At 38.5% G+C, this 16,550-nt stretch overlaps 1 protein-coding gene across 4 annotated transcripts in view; it reads right to left on the reverse strand.

Moving 5' to 3' along the window:
• The window catches only part of SEC23A (SEC23 homolog A, COPII component), a 36,656-nt gene that overhangs the window by 12,241 nt on the left and 7,865 nt on the right, over positions 1–16,550 (reverse strand). For 3 of the 4 annotated variants that reach the window (XM_089522145.1, XM_089522146.1, XM_089522147.1), the window contains exons 3-12: positions 15,386–15,443; positions 15,121–15,207; positions 14,337–14,573; positions 13,955–14,034; positions 13,214–13,358; positions 12,730–12,888; positions 12,458–12,573; positions 6,814–6,937; positions 3,598–3,678; positions 535–624 (exon numbers count right to left, since the gene is read on the reverse strand). In XM_089522145.1, coding sequence (XP_089378271.1) covers positions 535–624; positions 3,598–3,678; positions 6,814–6,937; positions 12,458–12,573; positions 12,730–12,888; positions 13,214–13,358; positions 13,955–14,034; positions 14,337–14,573; positions 15,121–15,207; positions 15,386–15,443 — 1,177 coding nt within the window. The remainder of the gene's footprint in view (positions 1–534; positions 625–3,597; positions 3,679–6,813; positions 6,938–12,457; positions 12,574–12,729; positions 12,889–13,213; positions 13,359–13,954; positions 14,035–14,336; positions 14,574–15,120; positions 15,208–15,385; positions 15,444–16,550) is intronic. The other variant, XM_089522148.1, reaches the window with a different exon arrangement.

Consider the following 16,550-nt stretch of genomic DNA (forward strand, 5'->3'; position numbering starts at 1 on the left):
ATTAAATTAAACAAAATCATAAAACCATTGTTCAGAATGATCATTACATTTAGATCCTCATCATTAGCAAACTTTTTTAAAATTAGAAAATCATCTGTTAGAAATTAGTCTGAGAAATGTTGCATGGTGTGCAAACTTCTATATGAAAGGTCAGTCAGTAAAATGGCTCCCCAGCTTCAATTCTAATTTAATCCCAAACTGGAGCAGATTCCAAGAAAGAACACTTCAAGAAGCAAACTACTAATATTAATATGGCAAATTTTGAAAATTAAAATCAGGCTTGGCATAATTAGGATCTGGGACTCTTACTATGTGCTCCATATAACCTCATCAAGCATCTTTTACTTCTCTCCAAACATTAAAAACTAAAGCAAATGCATCCATTGGAACAGTATCACAAATGAATATCAGATTATCGTCACAGAAAATAAAAACTCTTGTATTTGTTGGAGCTCTTAAAAATAAAGTCATAAGAATGTAATACAATCCTTTATTTTGTTCTGAACAAAGTGTACTATCAGATTTTTCTCTTACCTGATTAACCACTTCAAAATACAATCCTAAAGTTGTGCTAGGATTAAGTCCACATATCTTCCACTGACAAGTACCTCCTGTTCCTATTTCCTGGGAGGGAAATATAAACAACGTTTCAATAAAGAATACATCTTACTAAACACAAACACAACTTTAAGATTTGTGACAATTACTATTGTAAGCCCCTGATTCGGTAATTTAAATAAACAAATTTATTTCTTGTTACAGATTGTTCATTGCTCTCTGTAATGAGATAACACAATTAGCAGCAGTTGCTCACCACTGAGATCAGAAGGAAGAAAAGAGAAGGAAGTTACAAGATTTACTTTTTAAAAACTTGTGTGGCAAGGGCTGCCTCCTTATACAGGTTCCAGGGGGTAGTTCTATTACACTCAGTTCCAATGCACATTCAATCTAATGCTTATACATTTAGATGGCTATTTTTCCCAATTAAGAATTCCTAGGACTGGCACATTAATATCACATAACAAGAACTTGCAACACGTGTAATTTTTAAAAAAAAATTAAAGGTAGCATGGATTTTTACACACTGGAGGTCACTTCATCAGATGAAACTGTTAAAATATATTTCTAAATTGTATTGAAAATGTTCAGATGTGTCAATGGTTAACTAAGGTTTAAAATGGCTCCTGTTGCAGGCCAGAAAGCCTAGGCCTGGAAGAACAAGTCTTCAAGGACATTGCCTGAGACATAATATAAACAAAATGTATTATTGTTATGGTCTTGTGTAGTATGGTGACTTCATGGGAAAGAGGTGTGTCCACTTGGTGGGAAGGTTGATCTTTTGTGAGAACAAAGACTGATGTCACATTTGAGCTTCTAGCATGGACTCTGAAAGAGAATAGATGTATAGTAGCTTCTTGTGCATTGTGTAAATAGCAACAAAGTTAATAAACCCTCATTTGAGTGAAAATCTGTGTGGAAGTTACTTTGATATTGAGTAGCTGAGAAGACTGCATCTGTTCCAGTTGGTACCAGTCCAGAACCACCGGTAACAAGAGACATCAACCATCCCAAAGATCTTTTTCTCTAACAGAAACTTCTTTTTTCTTGTTGTGTGCCTTCATGTCATTATTGACTTATGGCAACCCTAAAGTGAACCTATAATGGGGTTTTCTTGGTAAGATTTATTCAGAGGATGTTTGCTATTGTCTTCCCCTAAGGCTGAGATAGTGTGACTTGCCCAAGGTCACCCAGTGGGTTTCATGGCTGAGTAAGGAATCAAACCCTAGTCTCCAGAGTCATAGTCCAATACTCAAAAACTACACTATGCTGGCAAAAATTTTAAGGTAGCATGGATTTTTATACACTGGAGGGTCACTTCATCAGATGTATTTAGGGTACCCTAAGAAGGCGAGAGAGAATGCCATTTTATGGCAGAGGTTAAAAGCAAGCAAAACACTGGGCAAATATACTGTCACTAAGTAAGATGTTACTAGCACACATTAAAAAATACATAGCTCTCCTGCTAGATGGTGATATAATTAGTAATTATGTGGTGGTGTACCCAGGAAGCATCACAAGGAGTCAAATAAACTTTTGAGGCTCATCCTTATTTTCTAACCTCTAAAGTCTCTTATTCCTAAACAATGTATTTGTCAGTTTGGCAATCCAATGGCTTAAGATAAATATGTGTCTGTATAGTTTATACAAACACATACATATCTTAAGCCACTGGATGGCCAAACTGATAGTCTATAGGAGAGCAAGTATGGTGAGCTCAATTCCCTGCTTGACCATGAAAACCCATTGAGTGACCCTGGGTAAGTCACACACTCTCAGTCCCAGAAAATCCTGTGACATGGCAACTCTAAGTCGAAAATGACTTGAAGGGACTCAACAACAAATAGTCTGTAGAGACATAGGGTTTTTGCTATAATAATACAATGTACAGTAATCACCTACATAACACTGCAATGACAAAATTCAGGAAAATAGCAGTATCTAGTAGATTTTAAATAAGAGAAAGGTTTGATTAAGAAGGTATCAGGTTTTGTAAATCAGCCAAAGAACTCACTGGTGACTTGAAGTTTGAAGGACAAAAAGCAAAACTTTGGGAAACTGTGCATTTGAAAATAAAAACATGTTCATAATAATTCATACAGGATCTTAAGAATAATGCTGTATTGTACTGTAGTGCACTGTGTTACTGTGCTACACCTGCCTTTTTCCTAAACTAGGACTGAAGGTGATTTGACCAGCAGAATAATTTCTATAGCACACTTCTAAAGGGAGGAGCTGGGCAAGGTTGACTGGTACCAGCCAATCAAAGCTCAGGGAATGCTGTGACAGAGGTGGGACCTGTGGATGAGAAAGTACAGCGGACCCTTGGTATCTACTGGGGTTTGAGTCCAGGACCTCCCGTAGATACTAAAATTAATGAATGCCCAAATGCCATTATATACAATGGTGTAGTAAAATGGTGTCCCTTATATAAAATGGCAAAATCAAGGTTTGCTTTTTAGAATTTATATATTTTTGCATATTTTCAAACCATGGATGGTTGAAGCCATGGATAAAGAATCCATGGATATGGAAGACTGACTATATACAAAACTGAGGCTTGTCTCTGACAGAAGACATATGAGGAAAAGATGGCTTAGAAACAGAAAAAAGCTGTAACAGAGATAGGACAGTCACCCAGGGGGAAGAACCAAATAGGATTTTGAAAAGCTCTGAATGATTAAATAGTTCAGGGGTTAACGTGTGATCTAAACACGTCTTAATAAACTTCTGCTTATTTATTCTTTTTTTAACTGTGTTTGGCTCTTCCTGTTAAGTTCTGCTAATCAGTCTGGTCATGCTTTCTACAGTGAACTCCACAAAACAACACATCCACTGGGCCATATAAGGATCATCTTGAGATCCAAGTACCTGATCCAGGGAAGTATCTTGAAAGGAAAGAGGACAAAGAGAGTGACAGGAGCCCAAGGATTAGAACTGCAGAGCCATCATGGAGAGGGGACCTATCACAACACATTTCATATATGAAAAGACACAGATTGTATGTTCAAGTAATAAAATTGTGATTAGTCAACTTACATTTTCTGATACACAAGGCCCTTTAGAATTGAGTGATACACAAGGTCCAATAGCTCCAGATATCTTGATTTCTCTTGAGGTCTACACAAATTACATAACAAAATAAAGAATAATAAAATGAACATATTCCTACAAAATGTAGATTATCTTATAGCCTGCCATACCTATAAACCCAGTTTTCCAGTAACAGCAGTGCTAACAAGCAATAGCTGGGATAAAGGAAACTGATGCAGTCTATTCAATATGGAACTACCGTATTTTCCGGTGTATAAGACGACTGGGTGTATAAGACGACCCCCAACTTTTCCATTTAAAAGTTAGAGTTTGGCATATATTTGGCATATAAGACTACCCCTCTTCCAACACATGTTAAGGCTAGGAGATGCCTCAGAGAGGGGGGTCTTTTTCCCCTCAGCACACTTGGGCTGCATCCACACTGGAGAAATTAACTGGTTTGGCACCACTTTAACTCTTTTCTGGCTCAAGGCTATGAAATTCTGGGAGTTGGAGTTTGTTGTGGGCCCAGAGTGGACCCCACAACAAACTCCAACTCCCAGAGTTCCATAGCCTTGAGCCAGGGCAGTTAAAGCGGTACCAAACTGGGTTATTTCCCCCGTGTGGATGCAGCCTTCGTTTCCTCCCTTTCTAGTGCAAAATCCTCATTTCGCGCCATTGAGGTGGGTCCTTGCAGCACCACAAAACTCACTCTGGGGCTTAAAAATAAAAGATCCACCCTTTCCCCCCCCCCTTTCCCCCCTTTCCCTATCTCTTGGTTTTCCTTCTATGTGAGTGAGTGAGAGAAGGGTCACAGGAGGATACTTTAAGACAAAGAAAGAAAGAAAGCCAGGCTTCTTTTTTTTTTTACCCCCCTTTCAGGACCTGGCAGGGGAAAAAAGGAGGCTCCCCTCCGGCCCCAGCCCCATTTGGAGAGGCTTTGGCTCCGCTTTCCCCATTGCCTTGCATTGCTTTGCCTTGCTTGCAAAATGGTGCAGCTGCAAGCTTTGCATTGCTCCGCTGCTGCTGTGAACCCAAGGAGCATAGGAGCATGAAATGGAGGATGGGATCCAGGGGGAGACAGAGGAGGAGGAGAACTATGGCTGCATCCACACTGGAGAAATAAAGAGGTTTGGCAGCGCGTTAACTCTAGGTCTGGCTCTTTGCTATGGAATTCTGGGAGTTGGAGTTTGTTGTGGGGCCCAGAGCAGAGCTCCGGGGCCGTTTTTCAGCTCCCCCCACCATATGTGGTGACCAGTCTAGCTCGGAAGTTTCTGCACCTGGTGTATAAAATCCCCCCCCCCCCAACATTTGAGAAGATTTTTCAGGGTTAGAAAGTCGTCTTATACGCTAGAAAATACGGTAAATTAGCCAGCTTTTCTTTTAGCAAAACAGCTTCTAGGATACTGCTGGACAACAACTGATTGTCATTCCTCTTCTCAAACCCATTCTTGCATAAATCACAACATTCTTTAATGGTCCAGAGCTTCCAGAGCTGGAGTTAAATTCCTTCCATGATCTTGTATTTGTGCCAGATTAGGACTCCATATGATGCAATCCTATAAATGCCTACTCAATGTCCTTTGAGTTCATTACTCTCTCTAAATGAATACAGAACTGCAGCCTTGAACTACTGAGTGGGTCAACCAAATATCCTCAATGTACTCCTTATTAAATATGTTACTTCCATTAAAAGCAGTTCTGTTATTTATATACCCTAGTCCTTCCAAACATTTGTTGCATGCTATTCAGTTTTTGAGGCATTTTTTCTCTTCAGGGAAGAGAATAATGAACAATCTCTTACAGTAGGAATCTGATCTAGAATACCTGCAAAGTCCCTTAGAGCCCTATAATTTTGTAGACTGAAATCTACAAAGCTGTTAAACTGAGTTAAGCACTTTGCTGGCACATTATTGGTCCATCCAGCCTAGTACTTCCTCTGTTAAGTGCTTTTGTTTCTATAGCAGAAGAACAAATAGTCAACCAAATGCTGTGGGACAGCAACTACTGTCAGACATCACCAGCATAGCCAATGCTGAAAAATGATGGTAGTTGCAGACCAACATCTAGAAGGCCATATGTTTCCTACCCCTTGCTCTACAGGGGGATTTCTGGAGAGATTATAGAAATTAGATCTGAACCTGTCTACAAAACATGTGTGTAGCTCCTCTAAACCACATCTCCTCTCTGACATTAGCTCACTTCTCAAAGTGTGCTTCCAGGAGCAAAGCATATAGATGAAATATACATCATACTATAATCTTGATCTCATGTTCTGCTGCCCAAGTGTTATACTGATAGGAGGAAATTATATAACGTCTACAGTACTGTTTCTGTGTTCCAGCAACAAAGCAAGCTTTTTATTAAACATACTACAAGTACAGTGGACCCTTGTTATAGGCTGGGGTTTGGTTCCAAGATGCCCCATGTATAACAAAATCCGTGGATGCTCAAGTCCCATTAAATATAATGACATAGCAAAATGGTGTCCCTTATAAAAAATGGAAAATCAAGGTTTGATATTTGAAATTTATACTTTTTTTGAACATTTTTAAACTGTAGATGCTTGAATCTGTGTATAAAAAATCCATGTATAAGAAAGGCTGACTGTAGTGTGAACGGAATATATCATACAGGAAGCCCTTGCTTATCTGACAGGTTAGGAATCGGAGGACTGTCAAGAAGCTGAATCGGAAGCGGAACCCAGTCTTTTCTTAGTTTGCAAATGCAAGACTGAACAATAGATGGCACCAGGTCAATTGGGGGGGGGGGGGAGTTTAGTTCATTGAGAGAGAGAAAAGCAACAGTTGTTAAAAGAGCAGAGCAGGAGTCAAAAGTGCAGTTTATGACTATCTTTAAAATCTGTCAAAACAGCAGAACATCCAAAAACGAGCTGTTGCAAAGAGGGAAATATGTGTACACAGCTATATTCCATAGAATGCTAGAAGATGACCTATATCTGCAGTGACAAAAAAGACACCTAGTTACCTGCTGTGTAAATTAGACAGTGGAAATAAGAACTATACTCCTGCCAAGCAATAAATGCAAGATCATAGTCACTCTAAATTCAAAAGCTTATTTTCACATTAAAATCTCAGACTAAAGGACTGAACTGAAATGGTGACTTACTTATAGAAATATTAAATATTTTACTACAACAGCTTTGTTGTGATGTGGAACAGCTGATATTTTAAAAAGAAGTATAGTAATACCAAATCTTACCTTAATTTCTAAGGTGCCTCCAAATCCCATCTTGAATTGCCCCTGCACATCTTTGGTAAACACACGCTGAAAGGTTTGTTTGAACAAGGATGTATTGAATGAATCTCCCATTACCATGTAACCCCTACATGAAGATCACCAAAAAAAACAAAAAAACCACCACCATGTAAGATACACAAATAGCTAAAGCATCAAAAAGCAGTTATGCTGCAGTTCAGGGCTTTTCATTAAATTGTCAGATGGCCTACTTCTACAAGTTCTCATACTTGTTCCTGTGAAGACCTCTATATCACCATTCCATAATGCTTCTTTATGATATTACTCATGTGTGCCCTGTGTTCACAAGTCGCCAACACATTTTAAAAAAATACTGCTTCAGTTTATGGAAACAAGTGTCATATTCACTGGCATGCTGACACTTTTTCTGCTCAGTCATGAACATAAAAAGCATAGTTATAAAATGCTACCACCAGAATTGAAGAACTATTCAAACACTAAGGTTTCTATTTCACAACAGATTAGATTTAATATAAAAGGCTTATACTTAACAACAGAAGAGGGATAACTTTCACTACCACCATCCCCAATCCCCTGGCAGCCCCCTCAAAAGCCTTCATGAAGGACTGCAGAGCCATCCTAAGAAAGAAAGCTGTCACAAGGGATGCTGAGGGGCTTGCCAAAAGCTGGACAGAGTAACTTGCTGTAAGTGGGAACTGTTACTCTGCCCATTTTTAGCAAGACTGCCCCTTCTTCTTAAGCCCCTGAAGGCACAATCCACATCCTTCACAACAAGGGCTCCCAACCTTCAGGAAAGGCTGGAGATTTCAGGAAGCTGTCACAACAACAAAGAAGGGGAAAGAGACCTTCCACCACCAACCCCTTTGCAGTCTTCTAAGCATTCAAGCCAATTATTCCAATTCAGAGAAAGTTAAATATGTTAAATCAAAATAGCTTCTCTCAATCACTCTAACACAGGGGTAGGCAACCTGCGGCCCGGCGAGGCCTTGGGACCGGCCCCAGCCCGGTCCTGCCGCCAATTGCCGCCGGGGCCTTTGGCCTCTCGCGCAAGGGGCATGGTGGGGCAATTGTCTATAGAAGCCTCAGAAACATGCATTTATCTTAACATTTTTTTTAAAAATCAGCAAATTTTTTCGCGTGTCCTCCATTTTTTAGAGAAAAGTGTCCTCCATTTGAAAATTTTGTCCTACATTTGTCCCGGTTTATTTATTTAATTAATTAATTTTTAATTATTTAATTATTTATTTTTTGGCTTCGGCCCCCCAGTTGTCTGAGGGACAGCAACCCAGCCCCCGGCTCAAAAAGGTTACCTACCCCTGCTCTAACAGGAACATGTGTTGGGAAGGCAAGAGAGGGCCAGCTATCTCAGTGGCTGCTCCCAGGCGCTGGAAATCCCTTCCAAAGGAAGCTAGGATGGCTCCCTCCTTGCTATCTCTTGAAGGTATTTTAATTTGAACGGTTTTTGAGAACCAGTTTACAAGAAAAGTATTTTCATAGGCGGGTTATACACCACCATGAAAGTACAGAGTCAGTCTGTACTAGGGTTAGGAAGGTGCGGTGCTTCCGCACCCCCCCTAACCCTAGTACGGACTGAGTCCGTACAAAATGGTGGCTCCCCTTCCACATGGGGGCCGGCATGACGACGTCACGACCGCGCTGCCTCTATACAGGGCAGTGTGAACGTGACGTCGTCGGTCCGTGCCAGGGCGCTTAGTGCACCCTTTTCGCGGACCAGGAAGGAGCTCCATTTACAATAGTTTGCGGCGCCACTTTGCGTCGCTGGGTGCAGCCTTCAGACGGCTGCGCCCAGCGAAGCAAGGGAGAAAGGGGCCAAGCAGCCCCTTTCTCCTCCTCCCCGCCGCCGCGGGGTGTCCTTGGGGCTTGAAGCCCCAAGGACACCCCTTTTCAGGCTGCGGGGAAGTGGCAAAACGCCGCTTCCCCGCAGCCTGAAAAGCGGCGGATCAGGGCCTCAGCGGCTGCCGTTCTTGCCACTGAGGCCCCGATACACTGGGGAAAGGGGCAGGTACAGCCCGTCCCAAATGGGCGGTCTGTAACCCGCCTTAGTATACTATACAGTATTACTTTTATCCTTCATTTTTAAAGGAACATGTTTTAATTCTATAGACAGTTTAATAGCATTGTAAATATGATTTTATATTATTATTTTTTCTATTACATTGTTGTACTTCTATTTTTTTTTAAAACTAGCAAACATGGGTCTCAACTTTGAGGGGAAAGGCAGGCTATAAATAAATAGCAATACAATACCATGCTAGTTTCGCTAAATCAAAATTCTATATCTATATTTTTCTATAAGCCTCGCTGAACTCTGTGGAACTTTTTTCTCAGTAGACACACAAAGAACTGCATTATTATGCATCAACTACACTTTTCTGGGCCAATTTTTAATGTCTGTCATACGTCCGTTTACAATGCTGTTCAGTTGCTATAGCATTCAGGAAACCCACTATATATCACATCAGTAACAAATCTTGAAGATAACAATTCAGAGCATTAAATATATGCTGATGATCAGCATCATCATCACCACCACCACCACCACCGCTTTAATTTGTAAAGGCAACAAACAGTCTTATGGCATTTTGGAGATGAACACGTTTAGTATGGATTAAGCTTTCACAGACTGCAGACCATTTCATTAGATGCATGAAGGTTTGACTGAATTACCAGCATGTGCAAGCAGCAAAGTTCAAGGGAACACAAATGCTGAAAGTGTTAATTATTTTTAAAATTACTTAACATTCCGCAGAAATATTCCGCTTTCAAACAGAAGAGCAATTTCAAACCTGGTATAATGCTTTTGAGAAAATGAGTTAGAATAAAAAAGGGGCATTTTTTTTCTTTTTTAGCCTATACAGTATTGTGATTAGTTATCACAGTTATTATGTATATTGTTTCAGACTATATCAAATTGTCATTTTCCTGTTTATACCTCACTGTGACATCTTTTACTATAGAGCAGGAAATAATGAACTAATAAAGAATAAAGAAATCATAAGACAGAAAAATGTTCAAAAAGTTCAAAGCTGCATAACGCATATTATAAGAACATGGAATGTAAGAAGAATGAAACAGGAAAACAAGAAACAGAATATATAAGCATCACATTACTTGCACTGAGCAAGTTAAAGTGGCCAGAAATGGGACATTTTTAGTCAGATAATTGCACAGTGAAATTGAACTCAAGAAATGAAAATCCAAGAAGAAATGGGGTGGCATTTACAACGAGGAGAGATGTAGCAAGAGCAGTTAAAGGATATAATGCAAAGTCTGACCAAATCATATCAATAAGACTTCAAGGAAAAGGCATCAGTACAACCTTAATCCAAGTTTATGCTCCAACTACAGAGGCAGAAGCAGAAATTGAAAGTTTCTATGCTGGAGTCCAGGAGAAAATTAACCACACACTAAAATAGGGCTTGTTATATACATGGGCATCACCCAAATAGGATACGTAACTGGAAGCAAACAATGGAGTTGCTCCCTTCTCTCTGTAAGACCAAGACCAGGAACAGATTTTGGTACAGACCATAAACAACTAAGAGAAAAATTTAGAATCAAGCTAAAGAAGAACACTAAACCAACCATCATGCCAAATTCCAACCTAGAGATTTGCACTATTAAGCCTAATTGACAAAAAGCCAGAAGAACTCTACAGAAGTGAGAGACACTGTCAGGGAGAAATGTAAAAAGACAATATCTACAGCCAAAAAGAAAGAGAAGCCTCTATGGATGACAGATGAAAACTCTTCAAACACAAGAAGGAAAAGTAAAAGGTGACAGAAGCAGGGTCAGAACCCTGAATACAGCTGTTCAGCAACCTGTGCATATTGACAAAGGAGAACTACTATAATAATTAATGTAGAGAAATATAAGGTGACACCAAAAATAAAGAACAAATCTTTCATAAGATCTGAGAAATCAAGGAGAGGATATGATCTACAATGTTGCAGAAGAACACATTACATGAGCAAGTATAAATAAAAAGGTAATGGAAACAATACAATGAATTATATAAAATAGATGAAAGCATGACAAATTCATTAAAGGAAGAACCATTTTGTGCAGTCAAAGGCTTTCACAGCCAGCGCCCATAGTTTTCTGTGGATCTCCCTGGCTATGTGGCTGCATTCTAGAAGAATTTATTCCTGCCGTTTCACCTGCATCAGTGGCTGGCATCTTCGGAGGGTGACTCCGAAGATGCCAGCTACAGATACAGGTGAAACATCAGTAATAACTTCTAGAACGTGGCCACATTGCCCGGAAACCTACAAAAATGAAGAACCATTTGAAGATGAACCACCCATATTACAAAGTGAATTAGGCACTTCAGGCAATTCAGGGCACTTGAGAGAAATAAATTTATCAGGAACAGATGGCATACCAATAGAGCTGCTTCAAGCTACAGAAACAGAATCTACCCTAATTCTAATTAAAATCTGTCAACAAATACGGAAAATAAAAAATGGCCCACAGATTGGAAATGCTTAACATATATTCCAGTGCTTAGGACAATAGGCTACCATCAGGACAGAATACAGAGAAACTGAGGGCCAGAACAGACCGGCAGCTTCAGCCTGCTTCAACATGGCTTGGGGGCATGGATTGTCCATGCCACTGTATTTCCAATTTCTATGTATGGTTGTGAAAGCTGGACAGTAAAGAATGATAGGAAGAAAATCAACTCATGTGAAATATGGTGCTAGAGAAGAATTCTACAGATACCATGGACTATTAAAAAAAACAAATAAATGGGTCCAAGAGCAAATCAAGCCTGAACTCTCCCTAGAAGTTAAGATGGCTAAACTGATACTGTTGTATTTTGGACCTATCATAAAAAGGCATGACTAACGAGAAGAAACAATAATGCTTGGTAAGGTAGAAGGCAGCAGCAAAAGAGGAAGACCACATTAAATGCAAGACCTGAGCAGACCAGCTGATGACAGGGTGACTTGCAGGTCTCTCATTCCTAGGATCACCATAAGCTGAAGTTGACTTCACAGCAATTAACAACAATAACAAAAAATTTACTTGCATATTGATTTGCTTGACGATGAGTCCTACCGCACTAAGGAGGAATTTACTTCCAAGTAAACATACAGATAATCATATGCCTTACAGATAACTATGTATGTCCTGAAACTTGTTACTTCCAAGCTCTGGCTCTAAATGATCCACGGGAAGGTGCTTATTGAAATACTTTTCTGAGACAACTGTAACCATGCAATCTGATACAGCACACATATCACACATTTCCAGATACATCATTCTACAGCAGTGCTCCTCTGCACTTTACTTTAAGGTTGCTCTCTAAAGTAGCAGCCCAGTATAAAAAGGTCTCAAAATAATATTTTGAGAAATAAGCCCACAAAATATTAGATATGGATCCTCTTGTGGGGAGAAAAACTATCACTTTTTGACAAGTTACTCTGCCTGGAAAAACAAAACTGTAGGGTGATGTAAACATATGCAAACTCACTTGATACATACACAATATTTAACTTTTTTCCTGGTAAGGCTCATTTCAATAGTAACTCCCAAGTACATGAAAACACTGTTTTCCCATATAGTCCTTGATATATTACCTTAACAAGGAATCACCTACCCTGTGTAGTTAGGACAGCACTTCATCTCCAGGAGACCAGTCTGATCTAGTGCACATGCATAGATGTCAATAACATGACCCGTTGAAGCAGCACGATTTGCCAGAGCTTCAAAATGCTAGACACAGAAACATAATAAATATTTTTATAGATTTATTTATTAAATGTCTTATAAGTCAAATTTTCTAGGCAACCCATATAAATATACAAACAATTCATGTCCTGTACTGAATACACAGTTTAAGTTACATAACTAAAAATCAAGTCCTCTTACCTTAGTACCCTTTTTGACATATTTGGCATTGTCTTTCTCAATGTCATGCCAAGATCTAATAGGCAGCTTAAGTTCATCCCCTACAACCATTCCAGGTCCTTGAGTTGCTGGTCCACCAATAAACATCATTATCCGGGCACCAGTATTAGGGAATGTACACTGTAACACAATATTTTGAATTCATTATCCCTCTTTTAAAATATATTGCAGTGTAACTGCTACTTAAGATTAATGTTGATACAGCTGTAATCAACTAGAATTGGTAACTGTAGTGATCAATTTACTGCAACTGCAAACAATAAAAGCTGAATCAAAAAAGCTTCAAAACAACTTCTTTTTTCTATCCCAACTGAAGAGATATACTTAACTCACACTTATTAAATTTCTAAAGCTAGGAAGATCTGTAATCCTTTATCCAAATTACAGGAAATGTATAAGCTTTTACACATATATATATATATAAATATAAGAGAGATCCTATTACCTCTATAAGTCCTACAGCGATAGAAAGAGCCACTCCAGAAGACCGCAAAGGTCTCTTTCCCTGAGGAACAGGCCAAGGATCACGCTGCAGTTCACCCAGAAGATCTGTGAGATTCATGTCAATTTTCTGTACTGGCTGTAAGAATCTGGAGTTAGCAAGAAGAGTAAGCTAAATAGATATCCTTTTACATAGCATGTACTAGGACGTTTGATATTTCTTGTTGTGGGTTTTTAAAATACAGTATCCAAATGATGTTTAACTTTTCCTGGACTATTTTCTGAAAATTCCCAACACAATTGCGATATTTTATTCTCACTCTCAAGTGGGTTTCTGAATAACAAGTTCCTTTCACTTCTTCTGCATTAAAAAATCTAAGTTATAGTGAATCAGTGAAATAGCAACTTTGAACTATAATTCTATGATGCCTTTTTTTTAAATTCAGAGAAGAAAATTTGACTCTCAAATTATAGGAGCACCTCAGTCCATATAAAGAGGGTTCAGCTTCTATAGAGTCTCCAGTTTAAAACAAACTTTGGAAAAGTCCTAGTGCAGATCTAAGAAAAGGCTACAAACAGCCCCTTAAAAGAATGGAATAAATGACCACAGAAGAAATAGCAGCAATGACAAACTGAGGACTGGCACCAAGAGTTACGTTAAATTTCTTAAATGTAGTTATTTATATCACAAAACTGGAGTTACTGCAAATGAAATTAGTTATAATTTTAATAAGAAACTCAATACCTGTTAGATGGTGGTGGTTGCTGTACCTGAGGGCCACGACCCACTTGTGAAACATTCATTTTTGTCAGTCCTAACATCTCCTGTGAAGAGTATATTTTATAAAATGAAATGAAATACAGCTATATGTTCAGCATATCCACCATAATGACATTTTCAAGTAAATTAAGAAAGCAACCTATGTGCTACCTTTTTTTAAAAAAGCCCTATTTCATTTCTTAAAAGTTAGAAATGTATCCATCTGCAAATAAGATAAATAAGGAAATATTTCACTAATTCCTGAACTGTACAGTGGTTAGTAGCATGGAGATTTTCTCCTTCCCTCTTCAAAGATAGAGCAATCATAAGGTTAGCAAGACCACATTTATATTTATTTTATATTTACCTGAAGCTGTTTTGCAGACAAATCTTTTGTCCCTCTGAAGACATAACTTTTGGAAATCCCTTCACAGCCAAGCTCATGAACTTGCACCATTCTCCCAAAAGTAATAAGCCCCACCAAAGCAGTTGGAGGTAGGAGACTTAGTGACATCTGCATGGATTCCTTCAAAGCTTGTAAGTCTTCATCTTCCATACAAGTGTCAACAACATAAAGAAATATCAAAGGCATCTGAGGTCCACGCTTAAATAAAACGGAATAACATTGAAGAATTATTACTAAAGAAAGTCATGAAACATATTTGTTAGGTAACCAATCCAGTCCAAAGACAATCAAATGCTATTTGGGAAATATTCCTGCAAAACCAATTTCAGCGTGGCTGCATATATTTTACTACCAAAATTAAAATGTATGGGTTTCTCTGATACAAGACAAAATTATACATACTGATTTATGCAAACAGAACTTCAGTAGGATCTTTGGCATACTGCTGCACTGCCTAGCAGTGCAATTAGAATGGGTGCATAATGCCTACTTTTCTAGCTAAAACTGCCAGAATATATATACAACCTCATATCAGGAATACCTACGCTCTTCTATATCTCAGCTACACAACAGCTCTATATTGCATTATAACAAAGGATGCCAGGTGCTTCTGAAAATGTAATGCTAGCTGCCAGCACAACCTCCACATATTAGGATAATATGCTGACATCCTGGTCAACACAGCCCATCCTAACTGCTACTTTCCTGACTCAACAGTCCCATGGATTGTAATCAGAATAGTTACCTGTACTACATATTCGATACTAGAAAATTGAGGTAAGAGTTCTGCAGGCTGGTTCATCTCAGATATGCCAGCATAGGTAGGAGGAAACTAAAAGAGAAAGTGATTGAATTGTTTTTTAAAAATTGCACACAACATACTTTGAAACACATTTAGCTATATTCATATTTGTCTATTCTTCCCCATGTGTGTTAATATTGTTACCATTCATTATTTTGATCCTAGAACATGTTTATTAGGAAGCAAGTCTATAGAAATTTTAGCTTACCTGATTTCTCTGGTAACAAAAATTGCAAGCCCATAATTTTGCTCGGTAATCCACCTGGCTACAAAATAAAATTTAAAATGCTTTAGTAAATTATGTATGCAGACCAGATATATCCAGGAAGTTTCATGCTCAAACATGAACACAGTAAAATCACCATTATTTGCATCCACATTACCTATGAAAACTTTTCTGTTCTAACCGTTCTGCTTTAGCTGTTTCTTGTTTTCCCCCCTATTTCTTATCTTACTGAACAGTAAGATTACATTTAACCAGAAAGTTAAGAGTACCTTAATTATTTATTTGGTTTATTATGATTAGTGTACCATAAGTCACTTTAAACATCCCTATTGAAAAAAGGAGATGTAAATATTTAAAGAAATAAAATTCATATTACACCTTTCCATATGCAGTGGAAGAACAAAGATCACTAGAGTAAAACAAAGTAGTCTGGTTACCTACACTACTACAGGTTAGATAGGGGATGTAGAACTCTGATACTGTAACAAAATCAGAACAGTTTTTAATACAAGCTACTAAGGTACAGTAGTTTTCTTTCAAGCTGTTAATATGCATTTTTCCTCAGTTTGTCACCAGAAAAATTTGGATATGTGAATCTTGGAGGTCTTTGAGCACACTGTAAAAGAAAAAAACAACCCTAAAGCTTTGGGTACTGCTACTGCACATGTGAAGCTGTTCTTGAAGTGCTAAATACAACCAATTAGACACTCTGGCCTAAATCCAATGTCATTCTAGCACTACTGTACAGTACCAGTGCAACAGAACTTTCTTTACCTGTCCTTACCTCTTTCTGCCTGAAACTCTCAGAATGGCCTTAAAACTGACTCCATTTTTAAGAGTTTTGCAGAACTCTAGAGCAAGAGGTTGTAGTAGAAAGAGATCCTGTCCATTCCCACTTTTACTAGATTCTGCTGTTCCACTAATACATATTCAATGTTGGATCCTGCACTTTGGCATCAAACTAGCAACTATGTACAGGAAACCAAAACCATTTACCTCCATCCAAAATAATTTACCATTCACTTTAGTAGACTAGAATATTTTACACAGATTTGTAAAAAAAATCATGGAGCTCTGGGTCAGAGGCACCTTGTGGAAAAAAGTTCCTCTAATTTTAGTGACTTTATCTCCAAGAAAGTGGTTTACA

Source organism: Sceloporus occidentalis, unplaced genomic scaffold, assembly GCF_023333645.1.
Source record: "Sceloporus occidentalis isolate IW3139 unplaced genomic scaffold, rSceOcc1.0.p SCAF_4, whole genome shotgun sequence".
Taxonomy (NCBI): domain Eukaryota; kingdom Metazoa; phylum Chordata; class Lepidosauria; order Squamata; family Phrynosomatidae; genus Sceloporus; species Sceloporus occidentalis.